The 19,543-nt window shown below is 41.5% G+C and overlaps 1 protein-coding gene across 1 annotated transcript in view; it reads left to right on the top strand.

Annotated features, from left to right (window-relative positions):
- The first annotated feature begins 2,263 nt into the window (after positions 1-2,263).
- Positions 2,264-19,543, top strand: part of MAN1A2 (mannosidase alpha class 1A member 2) — a 139,142-nt gene continuing 121,862 nt past the window's right edge. The window contains exon 1 of the mRNA XM_084304509.1: positions 2,264-3,098. Within this exon, the coding sequence (XP_084160635.1) occupies positions 2,791-3,098 (308 nt within the window). The 5' untranslated portion in view covers positions 2,264-2,790. The remainder of the gene's footprint in view (positions 3,099-19,543) is intronic.

The following is a 19,543-nucleotide window of genomic DNA, read 5'->3' as shown; positions in this document are numbered from 1 at the left end:
ATGATCTGGACTGTCTCTTCCTACAATAATGATTCTATGTATCTTCCTCTACCACATCGTATCATGGAATATCCCCAGCTGGAGAAGACCCATGAGGTTCATCAAGTCCAACTCCTCGTAACACTGGTCTAAAAAGAATTCGTCCTCCACCACCACCCCCTCCTCCACCACCATCGCCTTGTACGATGATATGGAAGGCCTCTTCCAACAATAATGATTCTATGTATCCTCCTCCACCATGTAGAATCATGAAATATTCCCAATTGAAAGGGAGCCTTATCTGCCATCAAATCCACAGGTCTAAAAACATTTTCATTTTCAGTAGGAGGATGGATAGACTGGATGGTTTTGAAGTTATCTTCCAACCTTAATGATTCTGTGATTCCTTCATCTCTTTCTCCAGGAGTACCTCCTCCTAATCCTCCTCCTTCTCCTCCTTTTCCCTTTCCCCTGCTCCTCCACCACCTGCTGTTCTGTCACTTATTCCTTTACTGCTGCCACTACTGCTGGCGCCTCCTTCAGCACCCCCGTAGCCAACAGTGCTTCTGCCCCCACCACCACCTACTTTTCTCCTCATTTTATGCTGCCGCCACCACCTCCAGCTCCTCCTTCTTCTTCTCGTCCACGAACTTTTCCCCCTCCTTCTTCTTGTCGTTGTCATCCTCCTCTTCCTTCTCCTCCTCTCCGTCCTCCTCCTTCTCTCCCTCTCCCTCCTTCTCTCTTTCTCCCTCCTCTCCTTCTCCCTCCTCCTCTCCCTCTCCCTTCTCCTCTCCCTCCTCCTCTGTCTCCTCTGCCTCCTACTCTGACTTCTCGGCCTCTTCCGCCTTCCCCTCTCCCTCCTCCTCTGCCGCCTCATCTCCCTCCTCCTCCTCCTCCTCCTCCTCCTCCTCCTCCTCCTCTCCCTCTCCCTCTCCCTCTCCCTCTCCCTCTCCCTCTCCCTCTCCCAGCTGCTGCACCATGTGCCATCCCGAACACTCTGCCTCCCACTGCCACCCTTCGGCCCTTATGTAGGGAGAAGACACACCCTCTGTTTATGACATACTAGTTGCAAAACAGCTAACAATCGCTAGCCAGCAAATCAGGGGACAGGCAACATATCCCGGGGAGTCATGATGATGCTAGGATTAGCCAGCTGCTGCCTTACAGAACCACGGTGTATGGTCCTACTGAGTCACAAATGGAACTAGAACTATGAGTGGTGGGCAGCGCTCCTGTCCTGACCCTTCCATAAAAGCCACCTTTACACACCTGGTTCCTGGCAATTGCTCCCGACATCTCTGGGCTCAAGGTCATTGATACCACCATGCTGTTCTCAGGGGCACAGAGAGCAAGGCGGCCAGAAAGAAAAACAACCACAAAGTCAGGGAGATTGCAAGGACCTGTTTATATTTTTCAGAAGCCAGTGCTCAAATCACAGAATCACAGAATCAGAATCACAGAATCACAGAAATCACAAAATCAGGGTAGGAAAGCTCCTCTTCCTCCACCACCTCCTCCTCCTCCTTCACAACCTCCTCCTACTTAGTGCAAGAAGGACACTGTGGCCCTTGAGTGTGTCCAGACAAGGGCTGTGAAGGTGGTAGAGGGCCTGAAACACGAGTCCTATGAGGAGTGGCTGAGAGAACTGGTGTTATTTATTCTGGAGAAGATGAGGCTCAGCAGAGACTTGCAATTGTACCAGGAATGTAGCGATAGGACTGTAGCGATGGCCTCGTCTTGCACCAGGGAAGGCGCATGTTGGAAATTAGAAGACGTTTCTTCTCAGAAGAAGTAGCGAGGCGCTGGACTGAGTTGCCCAGGGATCTGGTGGAGTCGCCAACCCTGGAGGTGTTTAACGAAGGGTTGGACCTGGCGCTTAGGGACACAGTTTAGTGTGTGACATTGGGAGTAGCGGGATGGTTGGACTGTGATTTCGGAGGTCTGTTCCAACAGTAACTATTCTGTGATTGTAACCTGGCTCCTGCTCTCCGCTTCTCCAATCCTTCAGTTTACACTTCCTTTTTGTTTTATATGAAACCCTTTGCAAAGGACTCGGGCTTGTGCACGTGTGCAGGCCGTCAGGCACACCATTTTGGGGGACAGCAATCACATTTCAGCGCTTGCAGGCGGTAATCCAGGTACGCTGCCTGTGGCCGCGCCCCTGGCCCGCCCCTCCCGCCGGAGGGGCAGGGCCGTGCTGGCAGCCGCTTCCTGGAGACCTCACTTTCCCCAGCGCGCCTGCTCCGCTCTCCGCCGCCTCCGCGCAGGCGCAGCCGGGCCGTGGAGCGGGTCCGGAGCGGGCTTGCGGTGGCCGTTGCCGGCGCCGTTGGCAGCGGGGCGGTGGGGATGAGCCCGCGCCTGGCCCGGCCCAGGGGACGCGGGCGGAGCGACGCCGCGCCTCAAGCCGGGCCCCCAGCAGCCCGCTCGCCGCCGCCGTCCCGCAGCCGAGCCGCCGCCGAGCTCGGGGAGCGCCGCTGACCGGAGCCGCCCGCTCGGGCCCTGCTGGCCCCGGGGCGCGGAGGCAGCGGGGCGGCTGCGCCCCAGCCCCCGGGGGAGCGGCGGCGGCCGTTGGGGCAGCCGTTGGGGCGGCCGTTGGGGCGGCCCGCCCCCCCCCCCTCACAGCCCTCACCTCGCTCCTTCGAGAGGGCGCCCGCGGGGAGGATGGTGAAGCCGCCGCCGGCCCCCGCGCCGGGCTGGGAGGCGGCCGAGGCGAGGCGGGCCCCGGCAGCCCTCCGCAGGGGGTGAGAGGTGGCGGCGGCCGCCGCGGCGGGGGGTGAGGCTGCGCCCCGCGTTGGGGTCGCTGTCGGAAGGATGACCACCCCCGCCCTGCTGCCGCTGTCCGGGCGGAGGCTGCCCCCTCTGAACCTGGGGACGTCGTCCTTCCCGCACCACCGAGCTACCTTGAGACTCTCGGAGAAATTTATCCTGCTCCTTATCCTTAGTGCCTTCATCACGCTGTGCTTCGGGGCGTTCTTCTTCCTGCCCGACTCCTCGAAGCACAAACGCTTTGACCTGGGTTTGGAGGATGTGCTCATCCCCCACGTGGATACCAGCAAAGGGGGCAAAAACCTCGGAGGCTTCCTGATCCACGGGCAAGGACACGATGAGCATCGGCACAGGTAGGTGGCCGCGTCCCCGGCACGGCTGCGGTGCATCGCGCTCGCTCGCTCCAGCCAGCGCACCCCGGGGGAGTGGGGCTGAGTTAAGGAGAGACCCCGCTCATAAGGGCTTCCAGCTCTGCGGACGGGACCTCGGGTGTTCTGTGTTCTCCACCTTTCCCCAGCAAAATGTACCTCTGAAAATAAGGAGTTTTTTTTTTTGTTTGCTCCTTTGCCAAGTGTAGAAGTTATAACTGCTTACTGTCACTTAAGAGACCAGAGGCATTCCAGGGCTTGGATCTGGCCAAGAAAAGGAAGAGTCTTTCACATACTGCCGTTGCTACTCTCTCCATCAATCATATGTCTTTCCAATATGTATTAACTTCAGAGTTCTCCTGTTCTCCAGCTGCCATACATAGATGCATCTTCATGTTTTCTTTCCTAAAGTGAGTTTAATTCTAGCCTTCCGACTAGTGAGGACTGGGCGGCTAAACCTGCGCTCTCCTCCAGTGATTGATTACTTCTCACCATAGGCAATATGTAGTGTCAGTCGTAGCCGGGGGAAGGGGGGAAGATAAGGGGTGATTAAATTATGGCATGTGGGGAGATAGCCTAAGTGACCGCTGCATCTTTTTAATAGCTTTTCCTTGCTTACTCAAAACACTGACTTGATGCTGAATAGTTTGTGGGATTTTTGTCTAATAGAGTCTCAGGGTTATAGCATGAAATCTGTCAGTGTATGATGTGTGGGATGTCGAACTAGTAAATGGCTTAATCACTCTTTGTGACCCTTAAAATCAGTTGCTATAATATTATTGCAGACATTGGAGTTGTCAGTGATTAAGTTTCCGTAATTGTGTTAGCAAGGGTGAAGAAAGTGGAAATAAAACAGCAGTTAAGAGCAATAAGGGTTAATGTAACGATGTTGGTAGCTTTTTGGGGCCTCCTAAATCCTTGTGCAGTGCGAGTCCCTAAACGTTCAAGGCTGGGTCATGTGAAGCTGTCTTCAAAACAGATTCAAAAACTTAAATGAAGGTTTTACAGTGTACTTGCTTCTAATATGCATTAATTGCTTAAATCACATCTTCATGCCTGGGTAAGATCTCTCTTCACTGTCAAAGATGTGTAAAATGTGATGACAACGGATGATAGAATATGTTCTCTTCAATATTGCTATTAATAATATGGTGAAATTTAAGTAAATGTTACTTATGCTGATAGTGTTCTTTGGGAACAGTTTGAAATGTATCCTATTGACATCATATTAGAATTATTTAAAGATTATTTGCCCTAGATTGAAAGGAAGGGATGTAATTGCCTCTTTTTATTAACATCTTGTGAGTTATAAAGACTACCTGAATACTGTTCTATTTTTCCTTATGGCGTTTTTGCCGTTAGATATCATGGAGCATTTATCATGAGCTCTTTCTTGCTAACTGAAAGGGCACAGATGCTTAATATTTAACAAGGACTTCTTTTGTCTGCAATGTTAATTGCTGGTGCAGTTAATGTTGCTCAAGACATAGGTTTAGATGCTCTCTAATATACCTTTGAAGTTCTCATCTTTCATTGTCTTTTTTTTTGTCTCTTGTGATCTTGCTTCTTTTCACCCAGTCACAATGGTACATGCAGTCAAAAACCAAGTTCTAAAATAGAAGATGAAACAAAACAGTCAAAATCAGGTTCTAAAATAGATGTCGGATGAAACAAAAAGGAGTTCAGCAGAAATTTTCAAAACTCCAGCTGTGATTGTTGTACCTTGTGCTGCCTAGTAGATGGGCCATAGAAAAGTGTTTAATACTGCTGGTTCTGAAGTGATGCTCTTGATTAACCTACTTATGAGAGTCCTTTTCAGGTTTGCTCTTCGTGTAATTTCTGAGGCTATAGCTTCAGTAGTGATACGAAAGTGCATACAGCTTTTCTTTCACACATAGATAAACAAAATGCATTTAGCTCCAATGGTTGATAAGCGAAAACAGACCCCAAATAAACCTTAAAAGAAGTGGTTACTGTGTCATCAGTTAACTCTTCTATAATTCCTCTCTAAGTTGTGAATATGTACTTCTCCTTACTTCAGTCCAAAATTGTCCCTCTCACGTACAAATTTTATGACCACCTTTCAGGTTGTATTTGAGCAAGAATAAGTATTTCTGTTGCTTTAGTCCAGCAATCCATTACAAAACTCTAAGCATGCTTTAACTAGTTTAAGCAGGCAGGCTTTTTTTTTTTTTTTTTTTTTTTTTTTTAAAAAGGCACTTCTGTGAATTCCACCATGTGCATTGTGAGGCAAGGTTATGTGCTTTATTTCTGGAGTAATTTAATGGGCTTGTTACCTGATAGCATTATCAATAGGTATTTGCTAGTTTAGGGTTGGCATAGTGACTGTTTTTCCATAGAGGAGAACAGTTGCCTGTTGACATTTTCAGTGCTTGGTTACTGCTCATGGGTCACAGGGACCTCAACAGTATTCTTAGAAAGCAAAATGTCTTCAAAATTGAATTCTAGATATCTTGTTATCTCAGTTTGGGATGAAAAACTTTGTCCAGCTTACCATCAAGGAGCAAAGATGAGCATCAGCTACTCCATAGGTGTTATTTTTTGGATAGAATTGGGAGTTAAAGCAAAGATCAAGAGAAAATAACCTGGACTGTAGCACAAAGGAGGATGCAGTCTAAGATGTGAAGTATGATAATGGACTGACAAGCTGTCTTTCCAAGAGTTGTGAGACTTAAGAAGAAATCGTATCAAAAGTCATTCATATGAAGTATACTTTATCATAAAGTGGCAGGTGTGTTTATTTAGTGATTAAGGGAAAGTATTTCTTCTGTTACAGCAGCTATTGACCAATATTAAAAGCTTAAAAAAAAAAAAATGAAACAAACCATATTGTTATACTGCTCTCTTGTTATATAGAGTATAGTATTTTAATGTTCATTTTCCCTTATCCCTTAATTTTTGAGCTTTGTAGCCTGCTGGAGGGTATTCATATTTCTATCTCGCAAAATATAGCAAGGATGTAGGTAGAGGGCTGTCATGTAGCCATGCATTAGTGTTAGGTGTGCAAATAATGGTTCTTTCTGAAACTTCTCTGTATTCCCTCACATTGCTTAAGCATTTGTTCAAGAATTGTGGTGTCCTTACCTATCAAGTAAAGAAAAACAACTTTCTTTTAAGAAGGGGGTTGAAATCTGAAATAAAGCTGCAACTGATGCTCTGGGAAATGGCTTGCACAAAGCCCATACAATAGTCATTTCTAGCTGTATATTTTGGGGGAAAGCTCTTCATTTGTTCTTAGAAGGTAATACGTAGGGAGTGGGTTAGTAATGTTAGAAAGGTGTGTATCAGAATCTTGCCTTGGTGAAGGAGAGTGGAAAAGACTAGTTAAGGACTTCTGAAGATATGTACACATGCATGCTTTTTAAAAGCCCACTTCAGTTCCTACAAGATGGATTTCTTTCTGCTTTAAATAGGATATTGCAGAGGTTCTGGAACAAGAGAAGCACAGTTTTGAAGACACATCTCCTAAATCTTGAATGACACACATTTGTTTGGCGAGAAGTGACAGCTCTATTCAAGAAAATTCTACATATTCTGCTACCAAAAAAACAACAAAAAACCCACAAAACAATACAAAAACAAAAAACCCTTAAGCTGTTTCTCACTACCCAGTTTCTTTCCAACTATTTTAGGTATTTTATTCTTCCATACTGTGTCTGAAAGATAGCTTTGGAACCAAAACAAAATATTTTTATAGTTTCTTGGCATTTAATATAAACAAGTGAGAATGCAGTCTGTAATCTTTTTGATTTATTAGAAAGTTTTTAATAAAAATGAGTACCTGCAATAAGAACATTGAGCAGACTTGTTTTTTTAATGATGTGTTAGTAAGCTGCTTTTTATATTGACAAAAATTGAGATTATTTCTGCGGAAAAACTACATTATTTGGAGAAGCAGTAAATACATAATTTTATGAGCTCAAAGTTGCAAAGCCACTTCGTAACAGCACTCTGGACTATTGCTGTGCCAACAGTTCAATCCTTCAGAATTTTGCAGAGCTGTATCTTCAGCTGCTAAATTCCTGTGTTATTTTATTTCAAATCACAATTCCCACCCTTACTTAAAAATAAGACAAGCTCTCTTTTCAAAAGATTGGTAGCAGTTACCACTAATGCAACTGACCACTGCAACTACCTTGGCCTTGGGGTGTAAGCTCGTATAGATTAGTGTAAATCATGCTTTTGACGCTGTTCTTGTGAGGCTAAGGTATATCAGCTTCTGAATTATACAGAAGTGATAAGCTCAGCAGGTTGATATGACCAGGTGTATGTCAGCAGCTGCATGGCAATAGTTTAAAAGCACTCTTTCTTTGTTGTTCAATATATGGTTACCTCTAAAGACAGTAGCTGCTACTGCTGTACAGGTTAAAGGAGGTGAAAGTAATAATATTTTCAAAGACCTATCAGTCTCTCTTCTTCATTCTTCTAAATCCTGCCACTCTTCTTAATTTGAAAGAAACTTGAAAAACTGAATATGCTTTTTTTGACTCCTGTTATCTTCTGTGGTCTACGTGGCTTAATTACAGAATCACAGTGGAGCTCACCTGGTCTAACCCCCCTGCCAAGCAGGGTCACTACAGCACGTTGTGCAGGATGGCATCCAGGTGGCTTTTGAATATTTCCTGAGAAGGAGATGCCACAACCTCTCAGGACAACCTGTTCCACTGCTCTGTCACCCTCACAGCAAATAAGTGTTTTGTCGTATTCATCTGGAACTTCCTGTGTGTGTTTGTGCCCGTCACCTCTTGTCCTGTTGCTGGGCACTACCGAAAAAGTCTGGCACCATCCTCTCAGTGCCCTCTCTTCAGGTACTTGTACACACTGATAAGATCCCCTCTTAGCATTCTCTTCTGCAGGCCCAGCTTTCTCAGCCTCTCCTCGTAAGAGAGGTGCTCCAGTCCCCTCATCATCTTAGTAGCCTTCTGCTGGACTCACACCAGTAGCTCTATGTCCTTCTTGTACTGGGGAGCCCAGAACTGAACACAGCTCTCCAGGTGTCGCCTCACCAGGGCTGAGTAGAGGGGCAGGATCACCTCTCTTGAGCTGCCGGCAACACTCTTCCGAATGTACCTTACGATGCTGTTGGCCTTCTTGGCCACAAGAGCACATTGCAGACTCACAGTCACCCTGCTGTCTACCAGGACTCCTGGGTCCTTCTCCACAGAGCTGCTTTCCAGCAGGTCAGCCCCCAACCTGTACTGGTGCTTAGGGTTATTCCTCCCTAGCTGTAGGACACTGCGTTTGTCCTTGCTGAACTTAGTGAGGTTTCTCACCACCCAGCTCTCTAGCCTGTCCAGGTCCCTCCGAATGGCAGCACAGCCCTCTGGTGTGTCAGCCACTCCTCCCAGTTTTGTGTCATCAGCAAACTTGCTGAGGGTGGGCTTTGTTGCATCATCCAGGTCACAGAAGAATAAGCTGAACAAGACTGGACCTAGTACTGACACCTGGGGGATACTGCTAGCTACAGGCTTCCACCTATAGTGCACTGTTAAGACACAGAAGTGGGCAGAGGAGATAATTTAATTGCTGTTGCTCAGTGGGATCAATATTTCCTATCATCCTCTGCCATGCCATCAAGTATGAAGCTGTGTAAAGCCAACTTTTGCTCTTCCCTCCCTGCATGTACTTGATGCACAGCTCATTAGTGCAATTATGAGTATTAGTGCAATTACGAGTATATGGGTGATTCAGATAACTTGCTTTTTCCCCTGAAAGCTTGGAATCTGCTGTAGCCTCTGGGGTAAACTCATACTCTGTCCAATTTCCCTTTGCGTGAAGTTGAGCTTTCAGAGCAGACTGCACAATCTGTCTGCAGTATGGCCAATGAGTGTCAGCTCAGGTGATGAGTGTTGAGAAGTGATGCTGGTGCTTGGAGACGTACCAAAATCTGATTTCCCTTGATTTCTTCCAGAATCCTCACATTCTCTTAAATTTGATCAGAAATTCTTCTGAAGTTGTACTGGGCTATGGGAGGAGTACCCTCTTGTCTTATTTCAAAAGGTTCTGCTGAAATGAGTGCATTATATAGTAGGCTGAGAAATACTTCCATCTTTGAATTACAAAATGCAAATTCCAGACCATCTGTATAGATGTCCTTCCTCCTCCCCCCATCTGCTTAACAGCCTACATCATGTGTAGAGTGCTTCTTTAAGTTATCTTGCTGTACTCAAGTTTGACAAAGCACTTCTTGCACTGTGGAAGAGGAGATGACCAATCATGTTCTCCAGTTCTTAACGTTTCCATTAAAGAAAAGAAAAAAAGTTGGTTTTCTGCATGATTTATACTTCGTCTGCATACTGGAAAACAATTAGGCGTGGGAAAACAGCAGAAAGTTTGCTTGCTGGATTTAGGCCAGCTAGTGGGTGGAAGGCAGTAGCGCTTTGGAGTTTTGTAGATTAAAATCTCAGAAGAATTTTAATATAAATGTGGGTTACTTGATGTGTTTGCAGTGGTATAGGCAATAGTAAGCAACGTGGGCATACTGTGCCCTAAGAGTTCTCCCATTTGCTGCTCTTGTCAGTAGCATGTAGTAAATACAAACATCCTGATCCTTCTCAGCTTGTTCCGAGTTGCAGATTTTTGCTTGCTTACCACAAATGTATGTAAAAATAATCACATTTGGTGATATGTTGTATGCATACGTTTTTTCATAACACTTGAATTTACACTTAATACTGGCAAAAAAAGGGAAAATATATTGTAAATTTTTTTTTGCTCTTGTATGTTACCACTTTTAGCTTGTGTAAGGGGGGAAAAATATTAGCAATCAATGCATGAAATTTTTGAGGACTACAGTATTGTATTTTCAGTTTAGACTTGCTCTAGAAAAGCTTTATTACTTGAATAGTTATTTATGAATTCTTGCAAAATATTTGCATACACTTTTATTTTAGAGGTAGTTATAAAATGTTTTTTTCTCGTGTTCTTTTTTAAGAAACCCATGAAGTCCAAAACATGATCAGTGTCTCTTCTCCACTCTTCTGCACTGTTGCTATTGCAGATCAAGAGAAAGTTGGTCTGACACGCAGACAGTTATTTCTCACAGTAAAGACTAGCTAAGTGGGAACCTCAGTGTTTGTGTTTCAACATAGTTTGTGGGATTTGTTCTTTTGCCTTTGTTTCCGGTTGGAGAATCAAGTGACTGCTCTAACGTGTCTTAATTCAGTACCTAGGTTGTCAATTGATTACTAAAATTCAGAGTTCTGTTGTAAGCTAATTGCTTGTGGGAAGAAGAGTGTTCAACAAGCTAAAGATGGTAAAGCAAGAAAGGGGAAAAACAGGGAGATGTGGGGGAGGTTTTTAAACGTTGAAATAAGAATTGTGAAGGCTCTGAATGTCCTGTATGACCAACTTTTTCAAAGTACCTGCATTTACTGTATAATTATGTACCTCTTATTTGACCTGTTGAAGTCTATTGACTTCTGCTATTTGTCTTTTGAACTTAGTAATTCAACAGTATTTCACAATCTTACTGTATTAAGTGTGTATTCATGGTTGGAAAATATTTGGCAAAGCTTTGAGAACTGTGGAGTTCTTACCATATAATAATTTGTAGACTTTTTGATTCCTTCTACCTGTATTATCTATGTTGCCTGATCTAGCCTCTCCTACAGAGCAAATCATGTAGGTTCATCCATTCACTCAAATACAGAACCTCTAAATCTTTATTAAATCAGTTAACTTTCTGGGATTATTTGAAGATCTTAAACAGAAATGAGAGATTGATTTTTTTGGTAACTTTGAGTTGTTTGTTTGAGCTCCTGACCAGGTTCACTGGGGTTTTCAGAATGTAAAAATTTTGAGCAGATATGCTATAGACTATTAGCCTTCTTTTCTAAGTTGGAGGCTTCTCTTTAAAGCATTTTTTTGCTTCTTCTCCTAAGCAAACAAAGTTTATATGGTTGTACCATATGTTCACCTGTGGTGCTGACCCTCTTCTTTTCTACATTCCCTCTGTTTCCCCTTTAACTTTTATCAGAAGCAGAGGGTAACCTGTCAAAATAAATACATTTCTGTATCTTGTGCCTATCTAATTGCTGCGTGAAAGAGAGAGACCTCGGTTAGGGACGTTGTTGAAAGGAAGAATCACAACTGTGAGCCCCAGAGTTTTCTGCGATACTTTATCTGCTGCTTTTCAGTCTGTCCCAGTGTAATTCTGAGCCATTCACAATATGTAGGGTTTAGTGGGGTTTAATGGGTTGGGGTTAGTAGGGTTTGATGGGATGTGTTACTGAGGAAACGTTGGTCTAGAAAGCTAAAGAACCCTAATGCGTGAAATGCTGGGCAATGATAGTTCTGTTCCTTGCAGGATTTTTGTCCAGACACTGAATCATATTTATGATTCTATCTTGCTGCCTTTATTTTTTTTTTTTAATGTTCTTGAACATTTAAAAAACATACAAACTTATGAAGAGAATTACCTTGTATATGGTATTTGGCATTAGGTTCATTAATATTTTCTGTTTTCTTTTACTTGTTAGTCACTCCTTAAACCACCAGAGGGTTTTGTAAACACTTCCCCAACTCCTTGCTGTAGTGTTGCTGTTGAAGCTTGCAATGGGCAGGGAGCAAGTTAGAGGTTTTTGTTTGACTTAAAATTATGCAATCTGCTAAATATGGTATAAGTAGAATTACTTGCAGCTTTAAGGGAGTGCATATGATTAAAGTACTTTTTCCCTTTTTTTCTGTAAGAGGGCTCTTAAAAGAGATTACTTTGTGTCTATTAACACCAGTAAACAAATGTCAAATTTCACATTTAGTGTGTGCTGTTAGCAACCTGGACGGCATTTGTAAGATGATAATTATCTCCATTTAGGTTTAGCACAGTTTGTAGGCCAGCAAAGCATTTGAAGTTTGCATGGGCAAGCTGCTTCAGAGTGTTCTCCTTCTCAGCAATTTGTTATTTTTTTTCCTCTGGAGCTGCTGACATGTTTGAACTGCTGAAGCTTACAGTCAGGCTACTTACGGGCAGATGACTGTCAGTGGTAAATCAAACTAATCCATTTTACTTGTTATTGGATCAAATGAATGTGATCACAAAGGGGAAGAAAAACATCTTAGTTGGAGGAGTGGCATATCCCTTAAATCCTTCAGTGGGATGGGGAAGATCCCATTTGCCATGCTGGCTGGTAAGAATAACTTACAGCATGTGCTACTTCCTCACAGATTTTTCTTGTTATGTTGCTATCTTTAGGAGTTTATTGCATTTCAAGTGTTATTTATTGTTTTCTCTATGGAAGTTAGGGACTCTTCTTTTGTTCCATAATATTGCATTCTTTCTGTAGTGTATTTAAAAAATATTAATATATAGCTGTCTTTCTGGACCACAAGTTTTCTGCTGCTTTTATTACTTAATGAAATCATAAATTACTTTTTGATTTAAAAACAAAACCTGAAAAAACACCCACAACAATCTGAATTTGTCTGGGATGGCAAAAGTAGTGGGAGAAATACTTCTGAGAGAATAAGAAATTATCTTCCTGATAAGATGGTCTCCCCTACTTCATTGTTCCCAAAGGGGACAGGCAGTACAAACCCCTCAAAACCTTGTTATCCTCTTGAATCCATGTTCTGCAGTCATATTTTCTGATGTATAAATCCAGTTGATCTTTTCTTCTATATTCAGGCAAACTTTTCTAGCTGTTTTGGGAGATCAGAATATAAGAGCATAGGTTAAAATCTTCAGGGTAGAAATAATGAGGGATTCTTAAGAAATGTTAGTAGAGAAAAGTCCAGTGTGTTAATAGCAATTTACAGAGATTTGCAGAATTTTACAGAACATTCAGTAAGTCTTAAAAAAAAAAAAAAAAAAAAAAATCAGTCCCGAAAAAAATGATGTGAACTAGTTTGACTAAGAACCGTGTTTCTGGTGACCTTTTAAATCTCTTGTGAATCAGATTTATCTTGGAAGTACTAAAGGCTGTTTTCAACTTAATTATTACAGATGATGCAAGCATGTGTCTGTTTTCCCAGTGCTATAATCACACATCCTTAGTTTCCTAAAGGCATCTGTTCTGCTGTCATTGGTTTCTGTTTGAGTGGAAAATGTTCTCCAAATTATTAAGTAACACTTGTATTAAATTCTGAATTGTAATGCAGAGTGTTCTGGAGAAAAAAAAACAGCAGAAGAATCAGTGGACTCACTGCACTGTGGAGTTCTGATGTTACAAAGGGCATGTTTGGAAAACGAATTCAAGTTTCTATTTTTTGTGAATAATTTCACCTTCCAGAGACTGTGGAGTCCATAGCCATTAATATAGAATCATAGAATATCCCGAGTTGGAAGGAACCCGTAAGGATCATTGAATCTAACCCCTGGCTCCACACAGGTCTACCCAAAAATTCGGACCATATGACTAAGAGCAGAGTCCAAATGCTTCTTAAACTCTGACAGGCTTGGTGCTGTAACTGTGTCCATGGGCAGCTTGTTCCAGTGTGTTACAACCCTCTCAATAAAGAACCTCTTCCTGATATCCAGCCTGAACCTCCCCTGCTGCAGCTTGATTTCTTAACATGGTCTCTGAAATAGGTACTTTCCAGAAAATGGGAAAATTGAAACAAATTAGTTTTGCTGTTGAAGAATTAACCAATTCTCTTACATTAACAACAACTAATTTAAATAGAGTAACATACCAGGTACAGTGATAAAGTTAATCAACACTGTTAAAGATACTGATTTTAAGTACTTAAAAATAGTGAAGTTGGATCTACTAACTGTCACTAAGTTGGTCCAGATCAGTAAGGTGAAAAGTTCATACAGTATGAATATTTTGCCTATTTATATTAGTAGTTCATACCTGGGATGATGAAAGGGATAGAAGGAAACTTACCTGCATTGCAGTAACTGTCACCCTGGTAATCATAGCTTTTTTGGAGGGTTTTCTGTCTGTCACCTTTCTCATCTTGAGAGATTGATGCCTATGGAAGCTTTGTCTTGATCTCTGATATATGTGTGTATATATATATATGAAACTGTTCTGTGAAGTGGGTGATCAATTGTCACTGATGTTGTTTCAATACTTGTACGTGAACTTTCAAACAAATGACAAATGAGGTGACTGGTGTTGTACAGGAGTTTTTTTACAAAGAACTTCTATTACAAATTATAAACTTGTTTTTTTTTTTTTTTTTTTTTTTGTCATGATATTCCCAAACAGAATGAGAATCATTCAGAATTGTATTGGTAACTGAAAGAAGTTTTTGTTGTTTTTTTTTTTTTTTTATTAAGTGAAAAAAAACACCTCCCCACACCTCCCCCCCAAAAAAATCAAAACACCAAAACAGCACAATCAGACAAACAAAAAACAGCCCAAACAAAAAAAGCCCCCAAATAAACAGAAAACAGCACTTCATCATTCTTGGTCTTACTTGATGTGAAGAGCAACAAAGCCTGCAGAACAGTGGTGGAAGAGAACCTGGAATCTTTGTCTGGCTTTCACCCAGTCCTGTGTTGTCATTGCAGCATTTGCTAGCTGCTTGCTGGCCACAGTAGGCTACGGGAACAGTTTATTGGCTTATAAAGTAAAATGCCCAGTGGTTTTTTTGTTCTTGTTTCCGAACTGACAAAATTTGCGATTCACTACCACTCTACGTGTGAACCCCAGGCCCTTGGTTAGCTTGGTTTTTAACATTTATTTTGATTTTAATGTATTACAGATATGTAAATCACTTGATCACTAATTTTATTCAGAGGGATATACTATTGGAGTTGTGTAGTGGTTTGCTTGTCAGCCCTTTTCCCCTCCTTAGATGTAATTTACTCAGAATAGCATCTGGCTGTCACACTACAGTGGGACTAGATCATCCGGTCTACTGCTATTACAAAGAAAAATGATGCTTGACATATTCGTGTCAATTTGGCAAGATGCCTAAATGATTATGCTCAATGAAATATGTGACGTTTCAAGTGGTAATGTAACCTGCAGGAACAGTTGCAGGAGAAATGTACAGTACTGCAAAGAAAATGCCACCTTTACTGGTTCTGGAAGGTTCAAATACTGACACAAGTCACCTGATCAATTCCCAGCACACAACTGCAGGCTTAGTCCTTTAATTCAAAGTTTCTTGTACTCTAGAATTTGCTGATGGTGATCCTGAGGAAATTCAAAATGCAATGGAGTTTAAGAAGAAAAACACCAGGAAGTGCCTATGACGCTTCCTTTCCTACACTAAAAAGAAAACGAATCAGCAACCATCCACAGTTCCAAAGTGGTGTGTATAATTACATTGAGTAAGTCATAATTACTTGCTATTCCTAGGTTCCCAGGAAACTCCAGTTTATTTTGAACCTTTCCAAGTCCATAGTATGGAATTCCTAGGAAAAAAGCAAGCTATGTAATATTGTCTACTGTTGTAATAGCTAGGAATTATATGAAAGCATAAAATGTTTAAATGCTCCCTTATTTGATATATAAATTCATTTTTTCCATCTACCTTACTTCTATTACTAAGGAGAAATTCTGGAGTCTGTGCAAACTAAGTAGGGTTCTTCCACTCTAGCATGAGACAAGTTGCCTTAAACTGCATCAGGCGTAACCTTGCCTCACCAGCTTTCAGGTGGGTCCAATAATGCTTAAAATGGAACACTGTCTGAGAGTTAGAAATCTTTATTTATGTCAATCTGTTCAAAGAAATTTTGTGGTAGATAGTCTCTGATCTTATATTTTACTTCCAGTTTCTGTTCTACTTTTCCTTTTTATAAATTGGTCACTTATTTTTAGCAATTTGACCCTACCATTTTCAGTTCAATGCTTGACAGTTGCAATAAAATAGGACTATGAATGTGGTAAGTGCTATTCAAAATGGCTGAGTGGTCTGAGGCATCTAAAACAACATCACCATCTCTTCTCAACCTTTTTCTTCCACAAAGACAAGGCATAGTCTCAAAAAAAAAGTCTGGTGATGGGTGGCTAGTACTGCCTCATTTTCTTCTAAAACATGAAGAATGATTGAAACTTAACTCTCACTTTGAGTAGCAAGAGTAAATGAAAGCCTCCGTAAAACTTAATTTCTTAAGGATGAAAGATACAGAATTGCTGTGGATGAGGTTTTGGCATCTTCTAGCATGCACAGAGGTTCTTCATGTCAGAGACAGAGCAATTATTTTCTAGGTAGTGCAGGTTGCTTAACTGGTTAGGCAGTTTGCTAAGGATTAATGTGCTTACCAGCCTGATGAGTCCCTGCTGATGTGAAAGGTGTATGGAAGGAAAATACTAACTGCCTTTCCTTCTTGGAGTGGTTTGATTTTTTTTTTTTTTTTTTTGATCTGGTTGAGTTGATGTAGTCCAACTTTTTTTTTTTTTTTTTTTTCCTGAACGTCTTATGTCTTTTGTCAGTATTTTTCTTCTGAGTTAAATTACTGTCTCAGCAATTTCACTGTTTTTCTTACCTTTTGAGACTTACAACAGTTAGAGTGTCCTCTCATAACATTAAGTTTTTGGTCGAGCTGAGCCCAAGCTCTTGATGGACTGTGGGGTCATAGAGAGTGCAGTCTTTTGGTTTATCAATACTTGTACTGCATGCTTGTTTACTCTATATAATAAACTTATATACATGTACTGAGTTTTGTGAGTTGCATTATTTCATATGTATATATAATATAAGTAAATATAAATATGTTCTGGGGAGTAACTGACCCACTATTGGTTTTCTTCCCTTTTTTAATAGGAAAAAAGATCCACCCAATTATCAGTCTCCTGAATCATCATTATGTAGTTTATTAGTGGGGTGGATTTTTTTATGTGGAAACTTACTGGAAGCACTTGGAAGGCTAAATAACTTGTCACACACTTGTCTTTCATCCTCTGATTTATTGATAAGATTAAAGAATTTTGTGAGTAATGAGATAGTTTTGCTCTGTGGAAAAGTGCAAGATTGGACAGTACATCATTATTTCCAGATAGCCCATTGCTCTGTCTTCAGTTACTGATTTGACTGATTTGACAAGTAGAGAGGTATAAAGATTTGCTGTTCTCTCTGTCTAACCACTCCCAGAGGTGTGGTATGGGAGAACTTTGTGTAGAGTATTTCCATTTTAATTAAACCAATATTACTGTTACAAGAGGACAGAGACTGCAGTGTGGATATACTTTTATGCATTCCTTCTGGTTCACAGTATAAAATAAGTCCTATATATTTTTTTTCCCCTTGAAGTAAGTAAAGGCTTTGTACCATTGCCTGCTGTTCCTTTCCTGTCTGTGTTTTTCTCATGACATATGATGAAATACCTTCTAAAAGCTACTGACATTCTGAGACTGAGATAAAATTAATTTTTTCTATCATTGCTCTATAATTCTTCTGATTTCTCTGAAGTAGGACTACTTTTTAAACTGCTGCCACATAGCAGCAAGGGAGTATTGCAACTGGAATGATCCTGCCAACACTAAGTGCAAGGAGCTAATCTGTCTTTCAGACTGATAAAATGCTGCTCCCACGCCAAAGCAATGCTAATTGACCATCATTGAAGCTGTATTGACCCGAAGGACTGCATATAACTGTTTTCTGGTGGTGAGAGAAATCAAGAGAAATTGCTGAGACCTGTATTTTTAGAACTTGTTCAGCCTAAGCAGTAAAACCCTAGTGATGTTGACCCACTGCAATGAAGAGCTAGTGTCAGTTTCCTATATGAATAGCTCCCAAGGATTCTTCTTCCTCTTCAGGTTCTGTGCCGTACATTTGAGTGCATGGCTTATGGTGCCATGCACATTGACTGCTATTGTGATTTTAAACATTGATATAAAAATATCAACTTATCATATAGCAATATAGCAACAATTATAGCCTGAGGAGGATAAAACTGAGTAGTGCAAGTGGACTTTCAGTAGTATATTTACAGCACTGTTGCTTCAGGGATGTGCAAAGCAACTCAGGCTGGGTTAGTAAATAGTGTTATAGAAATTTAGCTTGTGTTGACAGAACATCTGTGTGAGAGTAGTCTGTTCTGTAGTGCTCTGTGGAAACTGCTGGGGGATTTCCGTGCAAAGAAGTCTAGTGCCATCTGCTTACCTGAAAGTTTGCCATCTCAGAGTCTATTCTATATGCTGTTTGCTACTCTACCTTTGCAACAGCCATTTTATGTGTATTTTTGCTAGCTCTGAACCATTATATTTGAAAAAAATGAGTACTTTTTAGGCTAAAAGAATAGTCATATCATGGCTATTGCTTTAAACTACTAACTTTCTTCATCTCTTTTTCTTTGGTTTGTGAGGATCTTCAGCTTTACTTCTGGAGGCTGAGAAGACTCATGTTATAAAAGGAGGGAGTTACCATATTTATTGTGGTACCACTTTTGAACACAGGCTGCAGGAAAAAGGCATTGCTACAGGTCAGATAGAGTTCTTATTTCTACAGTATAGGGGGTGGGAAAAGGAAAAGGGAAATGAGTATCTGACTAGGAACAAGAACCTGGGGAAGGGGTAAGTCTGGGTTACCAGAGGGCCTTGGTGATGAAGAGGAACAATTTATTTCTTTGGAATCTGCAGATAGGAAGTACACACTGAACAAAATAAAATAATACAGGATGGCTGTGAAATAGTAATTTTAGCTGCCTTCTCCTTTTTCCCAGAGTAAAAAAAAAAAAAAAAAAAAAAAGTGTTGTCTGAGACACGAGAAGAGGTGGGCATTGGCTGAGTGAGGTATCAAAGACTTAGCAGAGTGGCACTGGGGAAAGGAGACATTTCAAGCACAGTGGTGCTCAGTAAGGCATAAATAATGCCTTAGGGTGGTAGGGAGTGACTTATTGCATGGAGGAAGCAGTATCATAGGGATAAGTTTGAGGAGTAGAAACTAGATGTGATGGTGGGGGAGGGAATGACTGGGGTTGTTGATCATGTGAGTTTGTGTGCAGAAAAACTGCTGCTGGTCACTTGGGCTCTACTTTAAGATTCTTGAATATCCAGTTCTGTAACACTTGGATTTCATGTCCTGTTCTCCTATGTGGTCAGCCATTTAATCTTGCCTATATCTGAGTTCCAGCAGTAGTGTTTGGACAGTCAGCCTGTTAGGAGGCCTGATGTGGCCTTAAATGATCAATGATTTTTCAGGTGGCTCAGCTCACCACTGACTGAGTGGCTTGCTGTCTGGTCTCCTGAATACCAGCATAAGGAGTAAGGGAGTTTTTCTTTTCTTTCTCTTTTCTTTTCTTTTCTTTTTTTTTTTTTTTTTAGGGCAACCAACGCTCTAAAAGAATGATTTGCACAGAGATGCTAACCAACACAAGGAATATTGAGTTACAGCTGGAATATTGTTTTATGTAATACTGCTGATCATATTATCAATGCTGCTGTTACATGTAAGCAATACTAAAATTCACAATATAAGTGGACGTGCAGACATCATTCATGTGCTGGTTGACTTGATGCTAAAAAATGCCTACTTTTCTGGCAATCAGTGAATCAGTGTAGCATGGCCAG

Source organism: Netta rufina, assembly GCF_964035555.1.
Source record: "Netta rufina genome assembly, chromosome: 1".
In the NCBI taxonomy this organism is placed as follows: Eukaryota; Metazoa; Chordata; class Aves; order Anseriformes; family Anatidae; genus Netta; species Netta rufina.
Note: the sequence above shows the minus strand (reverse complement) of the source record. Positions and strands in the feature narration are given on the sequence as shown.